This window comes from Anabrus simplex, chromosome 1 (genome assembly GCF_040414725.1).
Source record: "Anabrus simplex isolate iqAnaSimp1 chromosome 1, ASM4041472v1, whole genome shotgun sequence".
Lineage (NCBI taxonomy): Eukaryota > Metazoa > Arthropoda > Insecta > Orthoptera > Tettigoniidae > Anabrus > Anabrus simplex.
In genome coordinates, this window is record NC_090265.1 from 303,340,649 (window position 1) to 303,364,181 (window position 23,533).

Sequence of the window (23,533 nt, forward strand, 5' to 3'; positions counted from 1 at the left end):
ATTTCATATCTCTAAAAATTTATGTTTACAGATTTGAAAGCGCGTAACCTTCCTCAAACTAAATAGAGGAACTTGGAAATGTTAATAAATTTCAAGCGTTGGTCAGTGTGCCGTCACGTTACATTTACGCCTTATTCGTAATGGAAATAATGAAAAGTTACTATGCTGTACTCTTTTTCAATCTTATAACAGCAGTAATCTTTATGTCTGGTCTGCAATTAGTTCTGAGAAACTGTAATGTTTGCTGATGTTACGAGATTCCTACTGATTTGCGCGCTCTGGGCTCGGCTACTTTGCTCCCACTGTGACGTCATTTCGTTAACCAATAGCAGCTCGGCTCGCGTTGGGCCCAACCTTTAGTAGTGTTTAAGAACCTTGACATGCAGTGTGTGGGAAAACAGAATCCGCGAACACTGGCGATGCCGACAGGTGACGAAAAAAACGTGGCAAATATAATAAATTCGTAGGCACCGAACAATATTGACATTGCCGGTGAAACTGCATTGTTTTATTTTAATGCGAGCCCGAACAGTCTTATGGTTTTAAAGGAGAAATTGCCAGCCGGGAAATCGTACAGTGTGAGGGATGGGGGTCATAGTAGTGCGTTGCAATACACATGGAAGCGAGATACTTTATCCCCTCGTCGTAGGAAACTTCGACAAGCCACAATGTTTTAAGAGCGTCGGGCACTTTCGATGCCAGTACAAAGCATGTATAATAAAAATGCAAACAGTAAAGAAATCCAAAAAATAATGCATTTGCACAGGGGAACCGGCATAATTTATCCTCGTCTTTGAATTATGCGATTTTTTTTTCTTTCGTTGCGTGAGGTTATGTTTGTCAGTGATTTATCCAAGTGTATTATTTGAACATTGTAAATGCACCTTGTTGGATACATTTCGGAAATAGTTTTTTCCATGGCATTAGAAAGGTTTAAACTGTGAATCGAGGTGATTACATGTATTCGTGGGTCTTAGAATACTTCGTGACGCGGCAAGTGTTTACATTTCTGAAGTACGAGAGAAGTGTCACGGCGGGAAATCGTACAAGGATAGTCATAGGAAAGTACGATTTTAAGGGCATCGGGTACTTTCTGTGTAAATACAAGGCATCTAAAATGCATACAGTATAGTACTCCAATGAATAAAGCACTTGCACATGGGAGCCAGCATAGATTTCTCCTCGTCTTTGAATCGTGCTTTTTTTTTTTTCTTTCTTTCTTTCATTGCGTGAGGTTGTGTTTACCAGTGAGATATCCGAGTGTATTATTTGAATTCTGTAAATGCACCTTCTTGGATACATTTTGGAAATAGTTCTTTTTTCTTGGCATTTGAAAGGTATAAACTGTGAATCAAGGTTAAATGCATGCAGTAACGGGCCTTAGAATATTTTATAACGCGGCAAGGGTTGGTACTTCTGAATTGCGGATTGGCGGTTAATTCAAAATCACGTAATTCGAAGTCCGATTTTTGAGTCCCAACGACTTCGAATTAACGAGGTTTTACTGTATAAACTAATCTTCTACATGTCTGTTCATTGGTGGTATCAGGAAGTATTTAATTTTATGTTCAATTTTGAGGTAGATCAAGTTGTTTGACAGTGTGTATTGTGTCTAGTTATGCATTTCCCCTTGCATGGGGGATAATATATCCAACATGCTGTTGGTTCCAAGTCTGGGTAAAGGAGCTGGATTAAAAACTACCATATTTAAAATAGTATTATGGTTGAATCCACCTTGTCAACACACGTTTGATTAATGAAACTATTTATTCATCAAACACGTTTGGAGAATAATATACATTTTCTTTATCAGCGACCATCAAAATCGTACACTGTTATATAGTAATACGAGGGTAATCCCAAAAATAAGGTCTTCCATTTTTTTTTATAAATACAGAACTCTGTTTGTGTGGCTGTAGGTCACAATATTGTGAAGCGCGTTTCCCGGGCTTGCATATAAACATGCGCATGCCGCACTGAGGTACTCAGTCTTGGCTTGGCAGCCGTTGAGAATGGAGCTCCCATTGGATGTTGCACACAGTTATTCGTTTTTTGAACGCAAAAGGTACTGAACCGATTAAAATCCATCGCCAACTGACGGAAGTGTATGGCGAGTCGTGCATGGATGTCAAAAATGTTCGTAAGTGGTGTAGAGAGTTTGCAGCTGGTCAGACTGAAAGTCACAATGAACAAAGGAGCGGGAGACCGTCAATTTCCATCAAGACAGTTGTGAAGGTTGAGCAAATAATGCGTGAAGATTGGTAGATCACCCTGGATGATCTCTGCAATTTGGTTCCTGAGGTTTCCCGAAGCACCACTCACAGAATTTTAATGGAAAAGTTGAAATACCGGAAGATGTGCGCAGGATGGGTGCCACGTATGCTGAATGAAGACCACATGCGGCAACGAGTTTATTCTTCCCGCGCATTTCTTCAATGCTTTGCAGCCGAACAGGACAACTTTTACGACTCAATTGTCACGGATGATGAAACCTGGGCGTTCCACTTTACACCTGAGGCCAAGCAACAAACATGCCAGTGGCGGCATCCCTCTTCGCCAAAGCCACGGAAATTCAAGCAAATACAGTCTGCCGGTAAAGTCATGACAACTGTGTCTTGGGATCGAAACACGGTATTGTTGCATCATTATTTATAAGTTTCATTTCCGTATTGATTGGATGCACGTATATAGACAAGAAAAATGTTCCACCTATCAATACTATTTATTATGAAGCAGATTCACATCAGTACCGGTTTCGACTGTTTACAGTCATCAGCTGATGCATTACAATATTACAATCATTAGGCATTGGTAGGGCCCTTATTTTTTTTTTTTTTTAATAAAACTGTTGATTTTGGTGTTAAAACTGACAATATTTCGGTAGGTATTTTGTGAATTAAATTGTTATCCTGATCGATGTTTCCTGCGAAATCTTCCTTGTGGTAGTGAATGGGGTAGATGTAACTAACTTTGTGATAAGGGTTTTTAAAGTAAACTCTTGTAATGTATCATTGTTATTAAATCTTAGAAAAACCAAATACGCAAATTGTTATAGAAATAAATATATTAATCACAGATTCTTCGAAATGAAGTTAGGTGATCTGCCCTGTGATACATATTTATACATAGCCTACATTTTTAGACGTTTAATACTTGTTTCCAAAGTATAAACTAAGCATGGTTTCAACAATATCATGATGCAGGGTTGTGCGACAGTCAGAAAGTGTCTTTGAGTAAGCAGAGAAGCTCCTCTCGCTGACCACATTAGATGTCGGAAACCATAATGCTTGCTAACACTTGGATGCAAATTCACTGTGGTCTTTTGTAAAACCTCCTAAAACTTTGCTAACACTGTCTTCTTTCACTTCCTCAACCAGATGTGCTTTCATTGCATTTTGCAAAGTCATATAGCTCTGGAAGATGTTCATGGATATGCTCCTTTTCCCCAGTCGGGGATGAGTAGCTTAGATGGTTAAAGCGCTGGCTTTCTGACCCCGATTTGGCAGGTTCGATCCTCGCTCAGTCCGGTGGTATTTGAAGGAGTTCAAATATGTCAGCCTGATGTCACTAGTTTACTGGCACGTAAAAGAACTCCTGCGGGACAACATTCCGGTATCTCAACGTCTCCGGAAAGCGTAAAAGTGGTTAGTGGGACATAAAAACAACATTATTACTACTCAAACAGGCTATTTATTTACAATAGGCCTACCAATACCATCATATTTTACAGTAAAGACAGTATATTTATCTTTCCTTTTATATTCATTCTCTTCCTCATGCCAGGATTACCCTATTTTTCTAGAGGAATGTTGGCTTGCATGAATGCTTTTTTGTGACTATTACAAATTGCTCTCTATAATTTTTCAACACCTTTACGATCTGTAAGGTATCACCGATTGTTATTTGCCGCTTATAATTATATTCGTTTGCTTCATTCTGATTCTCTGCAGTGTATATCGCACGTTTCAACTTTAAGAATATTACCGGAACACTATAGATACATTAGAATCTTTCTTGCAGCATTAAATACATTGAACCCCTCACTGTTGTATTCTTCGGCCCTCGGAAAATCTGTTGCGACTTCAGTTTTTGGCATTTTTATACTTAAATGTTGGACATTTGCCGATAAATGTTGGTAAGCAACGAACTCTCATTGCGCACTGCTGTATCTACGACTGGTCTTCTATCTTGTTACGACCACAACGCTATTTGCTGTAATCGATAACAGATACTGATTTTTTTCGACTGCCTTAGAGATCGCAGAACTGATTACACATGCTTTTGATACACAGTGCGTGCTGCTTTGTATGCATTTCTGTGGAGAATAAACAGCGCTATCAAGCAAAAGAGAAGGAAACTACGATAGTCAAGTTCTCAGAAGCATTTAAACGTTTATTGGAGAGCTCTTCCGGTGCCATTTCGCATTTTTCACACCAAGTGGTGTATATTTCATGATTATTTGTGCATTTCGCGCAATAAAGCCAATTTCGCGATATTTCGCGAGTACATTTTGCTAAAATACGTTATTTTTAGTACCTGGGAAGTCATATATAGACAAGGAAGAAGATATTTTAAAAATTCTTGCATATCGTTACCAAAAAATAAGGCCCCTAGGCACTGGTATGTGTCAAAGATGTTTTTCATTAGAGCATCCGGTTATCTAATGGGGTTGTGGATTAGATATATTCTTCATACTGTTTGTGACTACATGGGGTTAAAACTGTATCTGAGGCAAATATGGCAGTGAAAAGCTTAACTAAACTTAAAACAAATTGTACGTGTTTTTAATGTGTTTAATGTACACGTACAATTTGTTTTAAGTTTAGTTAAGCTTTTCACTGCCATATTTGCCTCAGATACAGTTTTAACCCCATGTAGTCACAAACAATATGACGAAATATATCTAATCCACAACCCCATTAGACATCCGGATGCTCTAATGAACAACATCTTTGTGAGACATACCAATGCCTAATGGTTGTAATACTGTAATGAATCAGCTGATGATGACTGTAAACAGTCGAAACCAGTACTGATGTGAATCTGCTTCATAATAAATAGTATTGATAGGTGGAACGTCTTTCTTGTCTATATATGGGGTATTGTTGGTCGACTTTATGCCCGCTGGGACCACAATTAACGCTGACAGGTACTGTGAGACCCTGAAAAATCTCAGATGGACAATTCAGAAGAGAAGAGGAATGTTGAGCAAGGGAGTGAACATTCTCTATGACAACACTCGCCCGCACGTCGCCCGGCAAACCATTGCTCTCCTGCAACAGTTTCAGTGGAACATCATCACCCACCCTATACTCCCGACTTGACACTCAGTGACTATCATTTGCTCCCTAAGTTGAAAGAACATTTGGCTGGAAAGCGATTCAGCACCATAGAAGAGGTAAAAGATGAGGTTCACAACTTCCTCAACATCAGGGTATGACATGGGCATACAAAAACTGTTACAGCGTCTACAAAAATGCATGGACCGAAAGTGTGATTATGTAGAAAAATAGCTAAATGTTCAAGCTGTTCAATGATGTAAACCATTGTAGAAATAAACAGGTCTACGTATTTATTAAAAAAATGGGAGACATTTTTGGGATTACCCTCATATCACAAGTTTGGTATAGGTTTTATAGTTAATAAGTAATGACATCCCAGATGTTAGCAAAATCAACTTTTAGTATCTACTGGAGCAGGTACAGTTGGGACAGGCAACCGATCCTCAGCCAGTAGCAAAGAAAACTGCATACATTTGATCACCTGGCCCCTCGCTTGCCCACCAGGGGGTGATTTATGATGGTAGTGGGCTTTAAAATGGAAGTTCTCATTCCCCAAGAGAAATCCTCACAGCTGTTTTTAATGCACCTCATATTACAGTAGAAGTCACTTGAGTTTTTTTTTTTTTTTTTTTAAAAAGCTCAGACAATTTGCATGTGCTTAAGTTTGCTGTTTGAAAGTCTTGTAATATTTGCTTCAATTAATTAACACATTGCGGACCGGTCCCGAGAAAACTCGTGTTTGCCTAGCCGAGCGTTGCGGACCGGTCCCGAGTTATCTCGTGTTAGCAGCAGACCCAGCAGACTGAACTTTAGTGCTATCTTTTGAGATATACAGGAACTATTTGGAGGTCAAGGGTGATAGAACTCTGTTACGTATGGTTCTACACAATCGATAGTCGCATTTGTTTTCGAGTATTCTTCATATCGTAGATTTTCTTTGCATTTCTTGACAACATGTTTACAAAGTTCGAAGAGCCATGTAAGATGGCAGCGCCTAGCGATCGCACGTGTTTACACAAAGATGAAATTATTCGCGAATTATGTGCTGATACAGGCTCCGAATATTAAGTGATGCTGAGTATTTAGAGTTCGACGATGAAATATCTTCTAACGGAAATGTTTCAAGTGATGACGAGGCAAGGTGTGGAACTCACGTTGCGCAGAACTTGTCTTAAGTTATATTTGTGTTACGGGTGTAAATATTCTAAATATTGTAAATAATGCAGTGTTTTATGACGACTGGGTTATGGACAACAGTGAACCTAGGTTAGAGGATTTTGAAGGTGCTCTTGGTATAAAGGTATGGCCTAATGAATCTGGAAACATAGGACAAGTAGCAGGACTTATGTTTGGTGAGGAATTTTTTCAGTATGTAGCTGAAAAGACAAACTTACACTATGAGCAGAAATCACATTCTCATAACTTATCCCCTAAAACACTAAAGTGGACTAATGTCACTAGCAGGGAAATTAAAATATTAATCATCTGTGTATATTGATATGGCAGGTGAAGAAATCATGTCTGAAAGATTACTGGCCAACCGATCCCCTAATAAAAAGACCAATATTTCCGAAAACTATGAGCCGAAATAGATTTCAAGAAATACCCTGCATTTAAACAATTATTCAGGAAGGCCAATAGAAAAATACACAATAGTCCTTCAAAAGCTATTGAAGTTCTGACAGTTTATTTGTATGCATGCACTCCAGCTTAGAGGTAGTTAGAAAGTGGCCGGGAACAGGGCTGTGCATCGGGCGAACGGCATCCGGTCCGCAATGTGTTAATATTTGTGAAGTGTATTGCTTTTCACTTAACTTCAGGCAATAATGTGAATGCCGCAGGAATCAAACCTGGAAATTAACACACCTAAATTAAATCTAACAGAGCACGCAAATGATCCTCAACTGAGCACCAGCAGCACTGCATACTTTCGAAAAGAGAAATCCGGAAGATCCTTAAGCGGAAAACTTATAACAACACGCGCATGTGTAACAGTCTTGAGACATAATGAAAAAGGACGGCAAGTGGGGGGGGGATATTATAAACAATTTAATACAAGTCATATACAGTAGAACCTCGAAGCATCGTTCCCGGAACTGCCGTTCCCCGCATCTATCGTTTCTCAAACTATTGTTTTATCACATTGATTGTCGAAAACTTATTTGTCCTTGATCACAATTTTCCCGCACTTATCGATCATACGTAAGAAAAATATACGCAAAAGTTTTTTAATTTAGAGGGACTGCTCAATATTCTTAGCATATAATAGCAGCAATCTGTTACGCGAGAATGTAAGTGCGATTCGGAGTTGGTAGTCTCGAACAAGGATCTTGTAGGCTGGAGTGCTGTGCGCAGGTTATTTCCGCACAACCTCACTACGAGCCTCCTGGTGCCAACGCTTCTCCTCAACCTACTAACCGACCCCTAGAAGTATTCTTATTTACAAGAATTAAAACATACACAGCGTAAAACTCAAATCTGCCACAATTTTCTCTGTTGGTATAGGCTGGTTAGGGTTGCCAACTTCGTTGAAAAAAAAGAGTAAATCATGCAGTGCACCAGATACGTTTTAATTAGTCACAGGGTGATTAATCACGTCGTACCTTGTGGAGTGTGTGGTATGCTAGAGGTCTGTTGGCCGCTTTGTTGCCCTCTGCCTAACAGTCTTGTTATAGGCTGGACCTAACCAAGCCAAGCCAATAATCCTTTCTCATAACCTAGTCTTGTAACTAGTTCCTAAGTTGGCAGCTTCGCACAAGCCGCTGGGACATCATTCGAGATGCGCCGTGTTGAATTTCTAATCTCTGACATCGTCTGAGCTGAGTTGCGGGAGCCGCACTGTGTTGGGTATCTAACCTATCATTTGCAAAGGGTCTACGGAATCTTTTCCTAAATACAGGTTTATCGCCGTAATATCCACATATATCTAATTTGCAATAAGAGAACTGAACTTAAAGGTTTTCAATTATTACAAAATGTGTAAAGAAATGTGAAACGAAACAGCGTAAATGTCATGCTTTTTATTTTCATCACATGGGCCTATATCATGGTTGCATTATTTTGATACCGGTATGTATAGTATGAGCTAAGTGGTTGGCACATGTTGGCCTTTGGTTCAAGGGGTCTTGACTGGGATGAAGATTTTAACTTTCCTTGGTTAATTCCAACAGTTTGGGGGCTGTCTGTTTGCTGAATTAAACATAAGAATTCATTTTAGGTAGGACCGCATTTTAATATGCCCGCAGATCGCCTAGCACGTGACAACTCGAAAGACCTGCACCCAACTCCGGAGGCCACGCGCCATTTTTATTATTATTATTAATTTTTTTTTTATAATAAGAATTTATTTACATAACGAAAAATGTCCCAGTACAGTACTCTTATTTTATTAATTTGCTTTCCCCCTATTTTTTATGTTGCCCGCATTTATAGTTTTCCTGCATCCGTCGTCATTTTCCCCCTGCCCCCTGAAAAACAATGCATCGAGGTTTCTTACTGTACCTGTATATTATAAACACCCCTGACATTAAATACTTACACAAAGTTACATCTTGAGTGCTCATTTGTTTTCACTTAACACCGGGAAAACTTTCCGAGATCGTATAAAACACGGAAATTAAGCAGAATATGCCTCCCGAAAAGACTAATAATATTGTTTCTTCATTGAACTGATTATGAACACCACTAAAAATTCTAAATCACTTAGAAATTCGTTACACAATTCCAAGAGTTCCAGAACCACCGCCAATGTCACACACACACACACACACACACACACACACACACACACACACACACAGCCTTTCAGCTGCTACAAAGCACGACGCAGTTACTAGTACTGTTCTATAAAAATTCACAGCCTGCTACTTTTCATGGATTTCTTTCCTTCAAAATCGCAACCTGCTACTTGTTTGGGAACATCTCATTGAATGAAGTAGCAGTTGAGGTAGAACAGGTGACAAAAGCATGGTGATAATCAATAATGTGATTATCGATACATTTACCGGTCAAATTTCACATTTCGAATTTTGAACACTGCATCTCGTATTACCAGGTACTATCGAAAGTCAAATCCGATTTCACCGCAGAAAGCAAAAGAAGCACAGATATTCAAAATCCATGCAATAATGTTGTTCATCCGTACAACCATAAAACACACTCAAAATCTGTACATTTTACAGAAAAACAGGAATACTTGGCAGGTATGGCAGTGATACTTGACTGAGTAGCAGTGGTGAGACAGGTAAAAATTTTGAAACTTGACTGGAAAACTATCATGAAAATTGTATAAAGGAGTCCTACAACTCCGAAAATTGAAGATTTTTGCTGTGACTTGACAAGACGCAAGAGATATATATTCTTTACTAAGTTACCAAGTGTACAGGAAATGTTAAAACATTTCAAAAGTGTGTGTGTGGCTTTCCTTATGAAAAAACTACTCTACAACAGCTGTTAATAAAACTTTGATTTTATTTCCATATTCCAAGGAGGAAAAAAGTTGAATCTGCTAGAATAGTAGCTTGGGGATATAAATTGAGAGACAGGCTTCAGAAGTTGCATTCCGAGGGTATTTAATTGTCCCAATTCTCATAACATTATATCTAAATAAAAATACCTCTCTTATTGCATCCCGAATTTTCACTATTACCGCTTAGTATGATCAAATTCTTCCTCGCTCTGAAAATGCAGTTCTTTATCCCTTGTGAAAGGAACAAAATTTCCAACTTTGGTGAGAGCCCTCACCAGAGTTGCGTGATAAAAAAAGCCTGAAATTCCTAAGCTTCTGAAGATAAGATGCACCTTTGGGGAGCAAGCCGTAAGCCTCAGGAATGTTCAGTTTTGCTTTCCGATCAGCAGTCAGATTGCTGAATAACACAGTAAGCCTGTTTGTGCTTGTATTTCACATTCCATTCAGAAGTTGGAAATTTATTTTGTGTTGAGTGGAACTGTGAATGGTAACGAATATTTGTTGCTTGATAGCCTATATTTGGATTAGGAACATAACTGTGAAGCTGACTTGCGTGATGTACATTTGTCTTGAGATAGCCTAGTTACGGATACGGAAAAGGTTGCGAAATTCCTTAGTAATGAAGTCTTTCAGAAAGTGGACTAGCGTCCGCATCTTTAGGCGTACAGAGGTGGTATGAATGTTGAAATTCGCACCTTCGAGTTTCGACTTGATCACTCGGTGAAGTTTTGTCCGATTCAAAATGGCGGCCAAAGTCATTCTCTCGTAGTCCCACATGGTCGAGTGTAACCTCCAATTCATTGTCTAAGCATGCGACCAGAAAATAATGTTTAACCCGCCATCGGTAGCATTAAGAAAAGTTCTTTTTTTGCTTGAGACTCAAACTTTTTAAACTCCAGATATTCTCAAAGGAGTATATGAGTCACATGTTTTGCTTTGTTACTCGATGATTCATCCACAAGTGTCACGTGGGGAAGGGAGGGAAGTGAGGGAAGTGCGTTGTGTCTGGCTTTAGTCCGCGCCTCGCTACGATACCGGTCATGTCACAGCTAGAAGCCCTTACACTACAGACAATTCTGCAACTGCTGTTGTAACAAGACTAATTCAACCAACTGACAACTCAGGAATGAACATCACTATAGACAACTACTATACATCTTTTCCACTTGCCAATGAACTCTTTTTCCCCCCCCCCCCCCCCCCCTAACTCACCATAGAATGAGAACAGTTGGCACAATAAGAAAAAACAAATCTCAATTGCCACCAGACTTTAAGAATGTCAAGAACAGACCCATTGGAAGTATTATGTTTGGATTGGGCAAAGAAACTATTACTACGCTATTAGCTTTGTGTGTTCCCAAGAAAAATGTTCTTATGCTGTCCACTTTACAATATGATGACAATTGACACTGTGACCAGAGTTGTCAACAAACCAGGAGTTGACGATGCTGACAGATAAAAAGAAAAGACTACAGCGTGAAAAGGGTAAACAATAGATGGCCTTTAGCAGTCTTTGTGGTCTTTTGGATCTAGCTACTGTCAATGCCCAGATTATTTGTTGCCCATCTACACATTACTACACCAGATGATCCAGACAGTAGCCATACAATGCCCTTCTCACCATAACACACAATGAACAAATGCAATTCACAAATCAGAGATCTAGATGAAACTTCACATCGGCAAACTGGAAATCTGAATAAATTAGGATAGTAGAAACTGACGTTACCACTTATGAAACCATTCTGAAAAGTTTCTGTATAGCCATAAAGGACACAATCAAAAAAACCATTTCTAGAGGTATTCAGTCTAAACACAAATTTTAAGTAATCTATATCCACAAGATATGAAACTAGAAAAACGTTAGTACTTTAAACATAGGCAGTACAGAAATGGTGACAAGCAAAACAAAACTGAAACAAATTTAAGGAATATGTAAAAGAGAATTCAGGAACCTGGAGTTGGAAAATGATTACTATTTTGAGCTACAATATCACACAAGCAAAGATTGCGAGCTTACCAACTATTTAACACTGTCCTAAATACAAGTGTGATGAACAACAAAGAACCACAAACTGAATATGTAAGGAAGGATTACTTTACTTCATGTAACTCACCTCACCAGCTACATTAAGAAGTGTGGTGGTCATTGTATCAGCCACAAACCATTTCTGGCCTTTCATAACAAGATTGCTAGGAGGGTCATGGGTCTGACCTGCATCAGAGGACCAAACTGTGATTTCACCACCAGCATCAATCTTTGCACTTCGATGGAACTTGAAAGTAACCTCCTCATTACCCACTTGTCTTACCAGTTGCCATCCACCTAGCATGAACTCCTGTAACAAATAAACCAAACAAAAAAATCATAAAATTTATTTCTAAGGACTATCAATATTTATCAGTTTTAAGCTTTAAAACTTACTGCACACCATTTATGAAATCTTAAGATTAAACATACCTTGTTGCCTTTATTGTGCAGCCTGACGAATTTTCCATCAGGGCAAACTTCAGCTATTTCAACATCACTCTTAGCATGAGTGCTGATTTGATAGTTGGACATGGAAGACTCATCCGACTCTTCCAAAGTGGTGCGTTTGCGCTTCCCACTTCGCATTGGAGTGCGCCTCAAAGGTGTACTTCGAGATGTAACAACACGAACACCACCACTCGTAGGAGACTGCATTGGACTGATGTTCAATCTACATATGGGAAAAGCAACAATTAGAGGGATATTTATATAAAAATAGAGGCAGCTGAGTGGTCATTTCTTTTTCCGATTCCAGCTCAAAAATGTCTGTGAAACGCCATTTCAAGGTGCAATGCCTTCTCACCGATATACCAGTGGCTATAGCAAAGGACAAGAGTATGCAGGTACCACCCCCCCCCCCCCCCCCAAATGGAATCCCGCTCTTTGACTTAAAATATTATTTATAAAGACAATAATGCCAAAGGTACATAGGGTGCATAACACCTTCAAATAAAGACAAAGTTTAACAATCAGACAGAAAAAAGATATACAAGTATTCGCCCAGAGGCTGGTTGGGAAGGGAGGAATAATACTGGCACAGCAAATTATCTCAATTATAATCTCAATATTCATTACAGTGTCTCCTAACAATATTTTGAGATCAGCATTTCTTCAACAGTGTGGACAACACCAAGTAATTGCAGTAGTTCATTGAAATCTGCCTGTTCCTGGAGAATCCACAAATATGATTTATCATCTCCAGTGATCCAGAAGAGGATACAGTTTGTATAAAGATTATTCCTAACATAATGTATCAAATAGATGGTGAGGTATAAGATATATCAGTCATTCAATACACATGGTCTCAAGCTTATATTAAAGGAAAAAAGCATTTTAAATACAGAATAGATAAAAAAATAGTGGAAAAGATGAAGAAACATCGGACAAGCCTGTCAAAGTAATTATACAATTAACAGGAACATCACAAATAATTAGATTTTGAACCAGAAAAAAACTGGCATATATTGCCATTACCGATATAAAATAGAAAAGGTATAGAGTGTGCTAGTTTGAAGTTTTCTTCTACTGCAATATTGCACTGATCGTTTTGAAGGATGAATAAAAAATTAGTACGAGCTATAGAAGTAGAACCCCAAATACCAGTGAAAATTGCACTTCCTTAACTACAGAAGAAAACTAGCTGTCCATAAAACCATTATCTCATTGAGACTAAAGCAGATCTTATCATATCAAAATGTCACTGACAAAGTTTGTAAGACCATTCAACATATTCTTGATTCTTCATAAACCCATGTATCAAAAGGAAAATGGTCATACTAAACGCCATGAAAATTGGAGTTACTATTTGTACCGCAATTAAATGACTTAAGTAGTCACTGGGCTAGCTTGCAAACAGCACTCAATTGCGGTTACAGTTTAACCCCAGACCAGATACACACAGAAACAAAAGACCAAAACACAAGTACGGTACACATCAAGAACACAGACACTAATCTACCAAATAACGACACTCATTTAAATCTGCTCAATTACACTGCTCAACCAGAACATTATGACCACCTACCTCCTACCAATATAAACCCTTCCCAGCGATTCCATCACCTGACAAGGAATGACTGCGAGTCGGACACATGCACGGTGCATGTAGTATCAGTGAGCATGCTGTCCGTGTGTAGAAAGGGGAAGGCACACAATCTATTCGAGTTTGACCGAGGACAGATCGTGATGGCCTTCGGAAACTGCACAACTCGTCGGGTGTTTGAGGAGTGCTGTGGTGAGACTCTTCAACAAGTGGCAAAACCAAGGTGAAACCATATCCAAACAGAGGGGCTGGGCGGCCACCCCTTATTACAGATATCTGACTTCGTAGGCTGAGTAGACGGTTAAACAGGACAGGTGGCTAACTGTTGCAGAACTAACATCAGACTTTCATGCTGGGCAGAGTACAAGTGTGTCTAAACACACAGTACATCGAACACTCCTAAGGATTAAGCTCCGCAGCCGATGACCAACGCATTTGACAATGTTAACACCACGACACCGGCAACTATGACTGAAATGGGCGCGTGACCACCGTCACTGGACGCTGGCACAGTGGCAGAGCGTTGCATGTTCTGATGAATCCCAATACCTTCTTCATCATGCTGATGGAAGGGTGCGTATCCGTCGTCTTCCAGGGAACAGCTCCTTGACACCTGTACTGTGGGACGGTGACAAGCTGGTGGAGGCTTAATTATGTTCTGGGTAACATTCACGTGGACATCCATGGGTCAAGTGGAGCTCGTGCAAGACACCATGATGGCCGAGAAGTATCATACACTGGTTGCAGACCACGTACAACCCTTCATGGCGATAATGTTTCCCAACAGCAGTGGCATTTTTCAGCAAGATAATGCGCCATGTCACAAGGGCAGGAGTATGATGGAGTGGTTTGAGGAAAACAGTGGTGAGTTGCAACTGATGTGCTGGCCCCCAACTCGCTAGATCTTAACCTAATTGCAAACCCCTGGGATGTGATTGAATGTGACGTCAGAGCTCATCAGAATTTACGGGAATTAGGCGACTTGTGTGAACAGATGTGGCAACTCCCTCCAGCGACCTACCAAGGCCTCGCTGCATCCGTGCCAAGACGAGTCGCCCCTGTCATCCGTGCCAAAGGTGGACATACTGGCTATTAGGTAGGTGGCCATAATGTTCTGGCTGATCGGTGTATAACACTTTAATAAGGAGCAAAGAAAAAGAAAACCATTGTATTAATAACAGAGTGTCATCGGTTGCTAAATTAAATCTCAATTACAGAAAATAAATTAAGGTTGTTTCGTTAAGTAAATACAGTAGAAGTCCATTATAACGAGAATTCATAATGGTAAAAAGTTACCGGCTATAGCGGATTGTCGTTATATCCGATTTTTTGTAAGTCTGGAAAAACCTCATACACGTTAAAATATGTATGAAACGACAATCAGTTTGTTCAAAACTTGCGTTTTCGCAGATGATATCCACACTACAGCTTATTTGTTTGTTATTTTTCGAAATCCGATACTAAGTGAAAGTATGTTTAATTACATTCTGAAAAAATTATAGTATCACTCCAGAGGATTCAGTCGCAAAGTATCAGATTTTTCTTTAAACAGCGTCATCCAACCTATTATATACAATACATTCATAAGAATGTTTATAACTTATACAAGACACTCAAATTGGGACATGTTTCGCACTAGTTGAGGGCATCTTCAGCCTAACTTTCATCCTCAAAATCAAATGTTATCGGGATCCCAATATTCTCATACTGAACAATCTTAATAGCTAAAATAGTATGAGTTAATATACAATATGTCGGTCTTATTAATGACAGGTGAACAATTATTTAAATGGAGTTCTTGAAGCAGTCTTTATAATTAATTCATTAAAATATCTGGTGTTTACACCTATTAAAAAATTATCATGTGGTTAGGTACCTTCCGTCTTATAAATCAATGCTTAACAAAGATACATTAACACTTGATACAAAATAAACACCACATTAGGACACTATGTACAGGTACAGGATAATGAGATTTACAATAAAGGTTATCTGGATGTTACTTAAAATGTTTGTTGTCTGATAACATCTATCCATAGTATTCAAACGATGTTAGAAAAACCTCCTGATGCTTCAAAAATCACAGTCCTATTTTTTCTAAGTTCAAGCCTTCTTTACAAAAGGCAGATTAACACACTGTGAAATCAAACAACAGTTACCTATACTGTAGCCAAGCACTTGGCTCATGTTTATTTGAAAACAATCTAGTTGTCTGGCAACCTAATTTACACGCTGTAATGGTTAGGAGAATATGAGATTATTAGTTAGATCAACGATAATTCCAAAGTGCTCGAAGCAAGTTATCTGCCACAGTCCTGACGTTGGTTAAAAGGGAGACTCTCGAAAAACAGCCTGTAAGATGGATGAATTATATCCACTGAGGAATGAAGTAGCTGGAATGTCTCACAAAATCGAAAAAAGATGTCAGAGAAACACGTGTGTTATTGGTCGCATGAAGAGCTATGTTATGGGGCTTTTCACTTACCTCCTTGTGTTTTATGTGGCAAGATCGTATCACTTCTGACACCAGCTCGACTGATAGCTACTGCTCTCGCACTTCGCGTGTTGTAGCAGTGGAGGGAGAGTACAGGAAGGAGGGATGGGCGGAATGTTACTTATCTGATGGGTCAGTGGGGGGTGACTAAGGGAAAGTTATGTTATTGGAAACTGAAGGAGTATTTGAGGGGAAGTTTAAATATATTCTTAAACATACAACCCTTTATATTTATTAATTGCAGTAATTCAGGTAAAGTTTCGTAAGTGGGATACTTAGTATCCAAAACGCCGCTTAAATTACGGTCTCTAAGTACTGATCCAAAAAAAATACAAATATTCTCATATTCGTTCATTAACCTTCCTTTGTTCACCTTCTTGAGGATCGTAAGATCTTGATTTATGGTTTTAAACTGATGACCTGTATCTCACATGGACACTCATCGCAGAAAACTTATTATGTATAGTCGCGTTATAATGCTCCTGGTATCCCGTGTGGAAGCTATGGCCCATTTGACCTATATAAGAACAAAAGCCTTGTGAGCATGTTAGTCTGTAAATTCTCAAACTTGTAAACCATAGTAACAATCCCTTCATAACATTATGATTGAAAAATTTCCTGTAATTACTGTTTTGAATTTTGTATGTTATTTTAAAATTTTGTTTTCTAAGGGTTTCAAAACACAGTGGATGCACGATTTATTGTATGTGAAAGTTGCATAATTAGACTTATCTGGTTTATCTGGGGTAAGGTTTGTCAATAACTTTGCTTTCACTTCATTAATGATGCTGTTAATCATTACTGTGTTATAACCATTAAATTTGGCTAAATTTTTAATATACTAGCTGATGTATCCATGCTTCGTTACAGGATTCTCAGAAAGACAGACTCTGTGGGTTTCCTAACTGAATTCAACATAGGTCATTACAAAAACGTCAGTAGAAATGTAGTGATTAAAAGTAATGTTATCACATAAAACACTCGATCAAATGAAAAATCACACATTTTCTCATTTTCAACAAACAGTACTGCGGTGCCAATCTAACAGTCCAAAGTTCCAGAGCTGGAAGGACCAGGTCGCAGACAGCCATGAACAATCCTCTGCCATTATTCCATTATATGCACACTGCTCATTCCAATCAGTGCCTCAGAGTAGGGATTGGGTAGCTGGAATGCTATGATGAACCAGTGTGTTATGTACCAGTACCGGTAGTATCAGAAAATTAATAAACCAGAGAAATTGCACGCTAAAGAAGAAAGTTATCAACTCCCCAGCTACTTCTCACCAATATTCAGGCAGGCTGTTACAGTCAGTACGACCGGGAAAGTTGGCCGTGTGGTTAGGGGCGCGCAGCTGTGAGCTTGCATCTGGGAGATAGTGGATTCCAACCTCAATATTCGCAGCCCTGAAAATGGATTCCGTGTTTTCCCATTTTCACACCAGGCTAATGCTGGGGCTGTACGTTAATTAAGGCCAAGGCCGCTTTCTTCACACCCCTAGCCCTTTCCTATCTCATCGTCGCCATCGTTCACTTCAACGTGAAGGAAACTTCAAAAATAATCAGTACGCAGCAGTAATCCTATCTATCGGAGATGAGTGGCAACAGAAGATGCGAAACACATCACAACAAACAATGGTCAATGTAATGTTATTGATGATCTCTTTTATGATCTTTCTATATTGTAGGCCTTCACATTTAGTTTTCGTTCGACTCTGTGATATTAGGGCATCTTATATAAAATTATTTATAGCGTAGACTGTAGTTCCTTATTCTCCGACTTTACATACCGATTTTCGTTAAATTCTGTTTACCCATTTTCTCATGACTCGGCGCTGATATGGACTTAGTAAGAAAAATCAAAATTCATGAATATCTCTGTATAATAGTCTGTACTGTAACAATGTATAAGACATAAATGATCGGAAATTTTAGTTACGTAGTATTTATCAATACGACTACTAATAAATATCGGAGAATTAAATTTCACACCTTCCCCTAAACCACCATTTCACTCAGCGTGAATAAAATTATTTATAGCTTAGATTATAGAGACTTATTTCCCTACTTTGCATACCAATTTTCACTAAATTCTCTTCAGCCGTTTTCTCGTGATACGTGTACAGACAGACAGAAGTTACGGAAAATTAAAAACTGCATTTCCTTGTTAATGTGGACACGACTGATACAGAAATACCATCCTTTTTAAATTCTAAGCAATGTACAGACAAAACTTGTTCTTTCAACTTTCCGGTGATAGGGGAATCTTGAATGCGCGATAAACTAAGCTGTAAGAGAGGTAATAATAATAATAATAATAATAATAATAATAATAATAATAATAATAATAATAATAATAATAATCGTATGGCCTCAGCTACCGTTTTGCAGACATTTCGATTTGACGCCATCTGGCTGTCTGCTCGTCAAGTTCGACGTTCCGGTTTACTCTGTCTGCCATCTAGCGGACCTAGAGTAAACCGGATCTCTCTTGGGCGTCTATGGCTGAGATTGAATTAATTTTGTCGGGTAAATACCAAATGTATCACCAGAGATCTTTTACATGCCGACATCGTACGACATGCAGTGTCGAATGGACGTTTTTCCGCCCTTCAAAAATCCGACTACCTCTGCCGGGTTCGAACCCGCTATCTTGGGATCCGGAGGCCGACACTACCACAGATCCACAGAGGCAGCTTGTAAGAGAGGTAACTAAGCTGTAGTATGTGACCTGTTTTTGAGATGTCGGGTGCAGCAAATCATTTTTAATTGTTAATGGGGAATTAGTAGGTTTTCTGTAGATTTGAAAATGGAAACATTTTTTTTAGCATGTTGTAGTTACGTTCTAAGAAGTTCAACTAACTGTTAATCTCGTCTTTTGTAAATTTTATATTATTATCAAGGGTATTTAAAATTCTAAGATTCTATCACTATTGTTTATTTGTTATTGATAATAACATATCGTAACCACAGTTTGATACCTTTTATCTCAGTCAAAATTTTACGCTTTTCTAAAAAATCCATGTACAGGTAGACCTCGGTATACGCGATAGTTATGTTCCGCGGAATTGCCGTGGATACCGAATTCGCGTAAATCGAGAGTAATTTTATATGTAGAATATAGGATTAGGTTTCCGTTTACTCACATATTAAGTTTAAAATAGCAGAGATTTTAGTGTTTTTACACAAAATAACCATTATCGTGTTTATGAAATGCATTTTAATGCAAACTTTATAAACTTTAAAGTTTAACACTGAAAAACACAATAGTGAACTAAACTCTGCATACAAGTTCTTGGCTTTAGCTTCAATAGCAGCTCCAGAGAGGGGCATGTGTTGTTGGTTGTGATGCTCAATCATATCCATTCTTTCCATCACACTTAAGTTAGTAGATGACTGAGCAGTTTTTCGAATTAATTTCACATTGTTGTGAATGATAATGATGATGCTTGTTGTTTAAAGAGGCCTAACATCGAAAGTCATCGGTCCAAATGTCACGAATAGTTCTCACAGTCGACTCAAGTCCCAAAGCATGCTAAATGTCAACAATAAGCTCACCTTTCTCACAGCGATCCAAAACTTCTAGCTTTGTTTTTAACAAATGCGACTTTTTTTACACGCTTCCTTCCTTCGAGGGACACACTTTCTTTCCTTTTACCCGGCATTTTAAATACGAAACCTGTCAAGTGCAACCTCACAGTTCTACTGACTGGAACTGACGATTCACGCCTCGACAAATACGACAGAAGATGCTCGTAGAGATGCGCTTGCCCCGTTTAACTTTGACTAGCGACGTAGTGTACGTTACAGAGTTTGGGAGTTTGGCACACATGTCTGTACCCACCTTAAGGAATTACAGCTTCCGCATACTGTTAACAGATGGCAGCATTAGACATAAAACCAAAATCGCGTATATGCGAAATCGCAGATAACGAATCCGCGTACAACAGGGTTTACCTGTATATGTCTGATAATATACCTGAAATGGGGTCACCCATTGCCAGGCCTTTCTGACGATATATTTTGCCATTACAAGTGAAATAGTTATTTGTTAGTACAAAGTTCAATAACTTAATGAATTCTTCAATTTCAGGCTTATTCAACTGGTTGTATTGGTCACGATTACTTTTTATAATTTTGATAGTTTCGTAGACTGGGATGTTGGGAAACATGTTTATTATATCATACAAACCCATTACATATTTAGGTTGTACATACATACATACATAATCATTATAGACTGTTATGCCTTTCAGCGTTCAGTCTGCAAGCCTCTGAGAATTTACTAAACGTCGCCACAATCCTCGATTTGCAACTAGTGTTGTGGCCTCATTTAGTTCTATACCTCTTATCTTTAAATCGTTAGAAACAGAGTCTAACCATCGTCGTCTTGGTCTCCCTCTACTTCTCTTACCCTCCATAACAGAGTCCATTATTCTCCTAGGTAACCTATCCTCCTCCATTCGCCTCACATGACCCCACCACCGAAGCCGGTTTATGCGTACAGCTTCATCCATCGAGTTCATTCCTAAATTAGCCTTTATCTCCTCATTCCGAGTTCCCTCCTGCCATTGTTCCCACCTGTTTGTACCAGCAATCATTCTTGCTACTTTCATGTCTGTTACTTCTAACTTATGAATAAGATATCCTGAGTCCACCCAGCTTTCGCTCCCGTAAAGCAAAGTTGGTCTGAAAACAGACCGATGTAAAGATAGTTTTGTCTGGGAGCTCACTTCCTTCTTACAGAATACTGCTGATCGCCACTGCGAGCTCACTGCATTAGCTTTACTACACCTTGATTCAATCTCACTTACTATATTACCATCCTGGGAAAACACACAACCTAAATACTTGAAATTATCGACCTGTTCTAGCTTTGTATCACCAATCTGACATTCAATTCTGTTGGATTTCTTACCTACTGACATCAATTTAGTCTTCGAGAGGCTAATTTTCATACCATACTCATTGCACCTATTTTCAAGTTCCAAGATGTTAGACTGCAGGCTTTCGGCACAGTCTGCCATTAAGACCAAGTCGTCAGCATAGGCCAGGCTGCTTACTACATTTCCACCTAACTGAATCCCTCCCTGCCATTTTATACCTTTCAGCATATGATCCATGTAAACTACAAACAGCAAAGGTGAAAGATTACAGCCTTGTCTAACTCCTGTAAGTACCCTGAACCAAGAACTCATTCTACCATCAATTCTCACTGAAGCCCAATTGTCAACATAAATGCCTTTGATTGATTTTAATAATCTACCTTTAATTCCATAGTCCCCCAGTATAGCGAACATCTTTTCCCTCGGTACCCTGTCATATGCTTTCTCTAGATCTACAAGACATAAACACAACTGCCTATTCCTCTCGTAGCATTTTTCAATTACCTGGCGCATACTGAAAACCTGATCCTGACAGCCTCACTGTGGTCTGAAACCACATTGGTTTTCATCCAACTTCCTCTCAACGACTGATCGCACCCTCCCTTCCAAGATGCCTGTGAATACTTTGCCTGGTATACTAATCAATGAGATACCTCGATAGTTGTTGCAATCCTTCCTGTTCCCTTGCTTATAGATAGGTGCAATTACTGCTTTTGTCCAATCTGAAGGTACCTTACCAACACTCCACGCTAATTTGACTACTCTATGAAGCCATTTCATCCCTGCCTTCCCACTATACTTCACCATTTCAGGTCTAATTTCATCTATTCCTGCTGCCTTATGACAATGGAGTTTATTTACTATCCTTTCCACTTCCTCAAGCATAATTTCACCAACATCATTTTCCTCCTCCCCATGAGCTTGACTGTTTGCAACACCACCATGATGATTTCGTTTTACATTGAGAAGATGTTCAAAATATTCCCTCCACCTCTCCAGTGATTCCCTGGGATCTGTTATGAGTTCACCTGAATTACTCAAAACACTGTTCATTTCCTTTTTCCCTCCCTTCCTAAGATTCTTTATTACTGTCCAGAAAGGTTTCCCTGCTGCTTGACCTAGCCTTTCCAGGTTATTACCAAAATTTTCCCGTGACTTCTTTTTGGATTCAACAACTATTTGTTTCGCTCTGTTTCTTCCATCTACGTACAAATCCCTGTCTGCCTCGGCACTTGCTTGGAGCCATTTCTGATAAGCCTTCTTTTTACGTTTACAGGCTGCTCTCACTTCATCATTCCACCAAGATGTTCGCCTTTTCCCATCTTTACACACAATTGTTCCTAGGCATTCCCTTGCTGTTTCTACTACAGCATCCCTGTATGCCACCCATTCACTTTCTATATCCTGAACCTGCTTACTGTCTACTGTTCGAAACTTCTCACTAATCATATTATAACCTTCCAATGTATGTCAGGATGAGGTTGGTGAACACATTGGAAGTTTATGTTGAGAAATAATGTCAATGAAATCTCATGTCCGGTCATCACACCTCCAGGAGAATTTGAATTCAGTTGACTTGTCTATGTGAACAGCATCGCTGAATTGAAGATATCGGCGGATTGATAACAAGCTCTAAACCCTGTGGTGCCTCGAAAATATTGGTAGACAATAAAACATCGTGAAACATAGGGCAGGATTAAATTAATAATACACATTCCTCAAGTAAAGTTACTGAAATGAGTATGAACGGGAGAAAATGTCAGTGACAGAATATTACTGAGAGCCATGAAATGTGTGAATGATTTGGAATAAGCAAAGTTTATATGAGAAAGCCATACCTTGTGCATCTAGTCTCGCACGATTCGACGATCGAGATGGAGAATGAAACTGTCGATTACTAACCTAAATACGAGGCAGCAAATTATTAAATAAGTTCCTTTGCCGGTACAGCTGATTTATACGAGATCGTTACGCATTAGGTGTCAAATGTTTTCAATTGTCAAGAACACATGGGAGCTGGAAGCACAGAAGAATTATGAAAAAGCAAACCGTCCGCGATTATTATATTGAATTTTTTGTCTCTGTGGAAGTTGACTCTCAATCTGTGTCTTAGAAGGATCGGAATCGTAGAATTCGTGGGGAGAAAGATTGTTTAAAGAGATATATATAACGTGATATTGGCATATTGTAAACGAATATTATATTGTAAAACAAGATATCTTGTTATCGAAACGTAAAGGCAAGTGTGTTGATTGAACTGTGAAATTGTATTAAGGTGTTTGACCCTGTCCTAATAGATATCTCTGAGTTTCAGGTAACATGGAACCAACA

General features: G+C 38.9%; 1 protein-coding gene across 2 annotated transcripts in view; it reads right to left on the reverse strand.

Annotated features, from left to right (window-relative positions):
- Positions 1 to 23,533, reverse strand: part of LOC136865293 (lamin-C) — a 280,216-nt gene that overhangs the window by 60,598 nt on the left and 196,085 nt on the right. For both annotated transcript variants that reach the window (XM_067142399.2, XM_067142400.2), the window contains exons 7-8: positions 12,212 to 12,452; positions 11,868 to 12,089 (exon numbers count right to left, since the gene is read on the reverse strand). In XM_067142399.2, the coding sequence (XP_066998500.1) occupies positions 11,868 to 12,089; positions 12,212 to 12,452 (463 nt within the window). The remainder of the gene's footprint in view (positions 1 to 11,867; positions 12,090 to 12,211; positions 12,453 to 23,533) is intronic.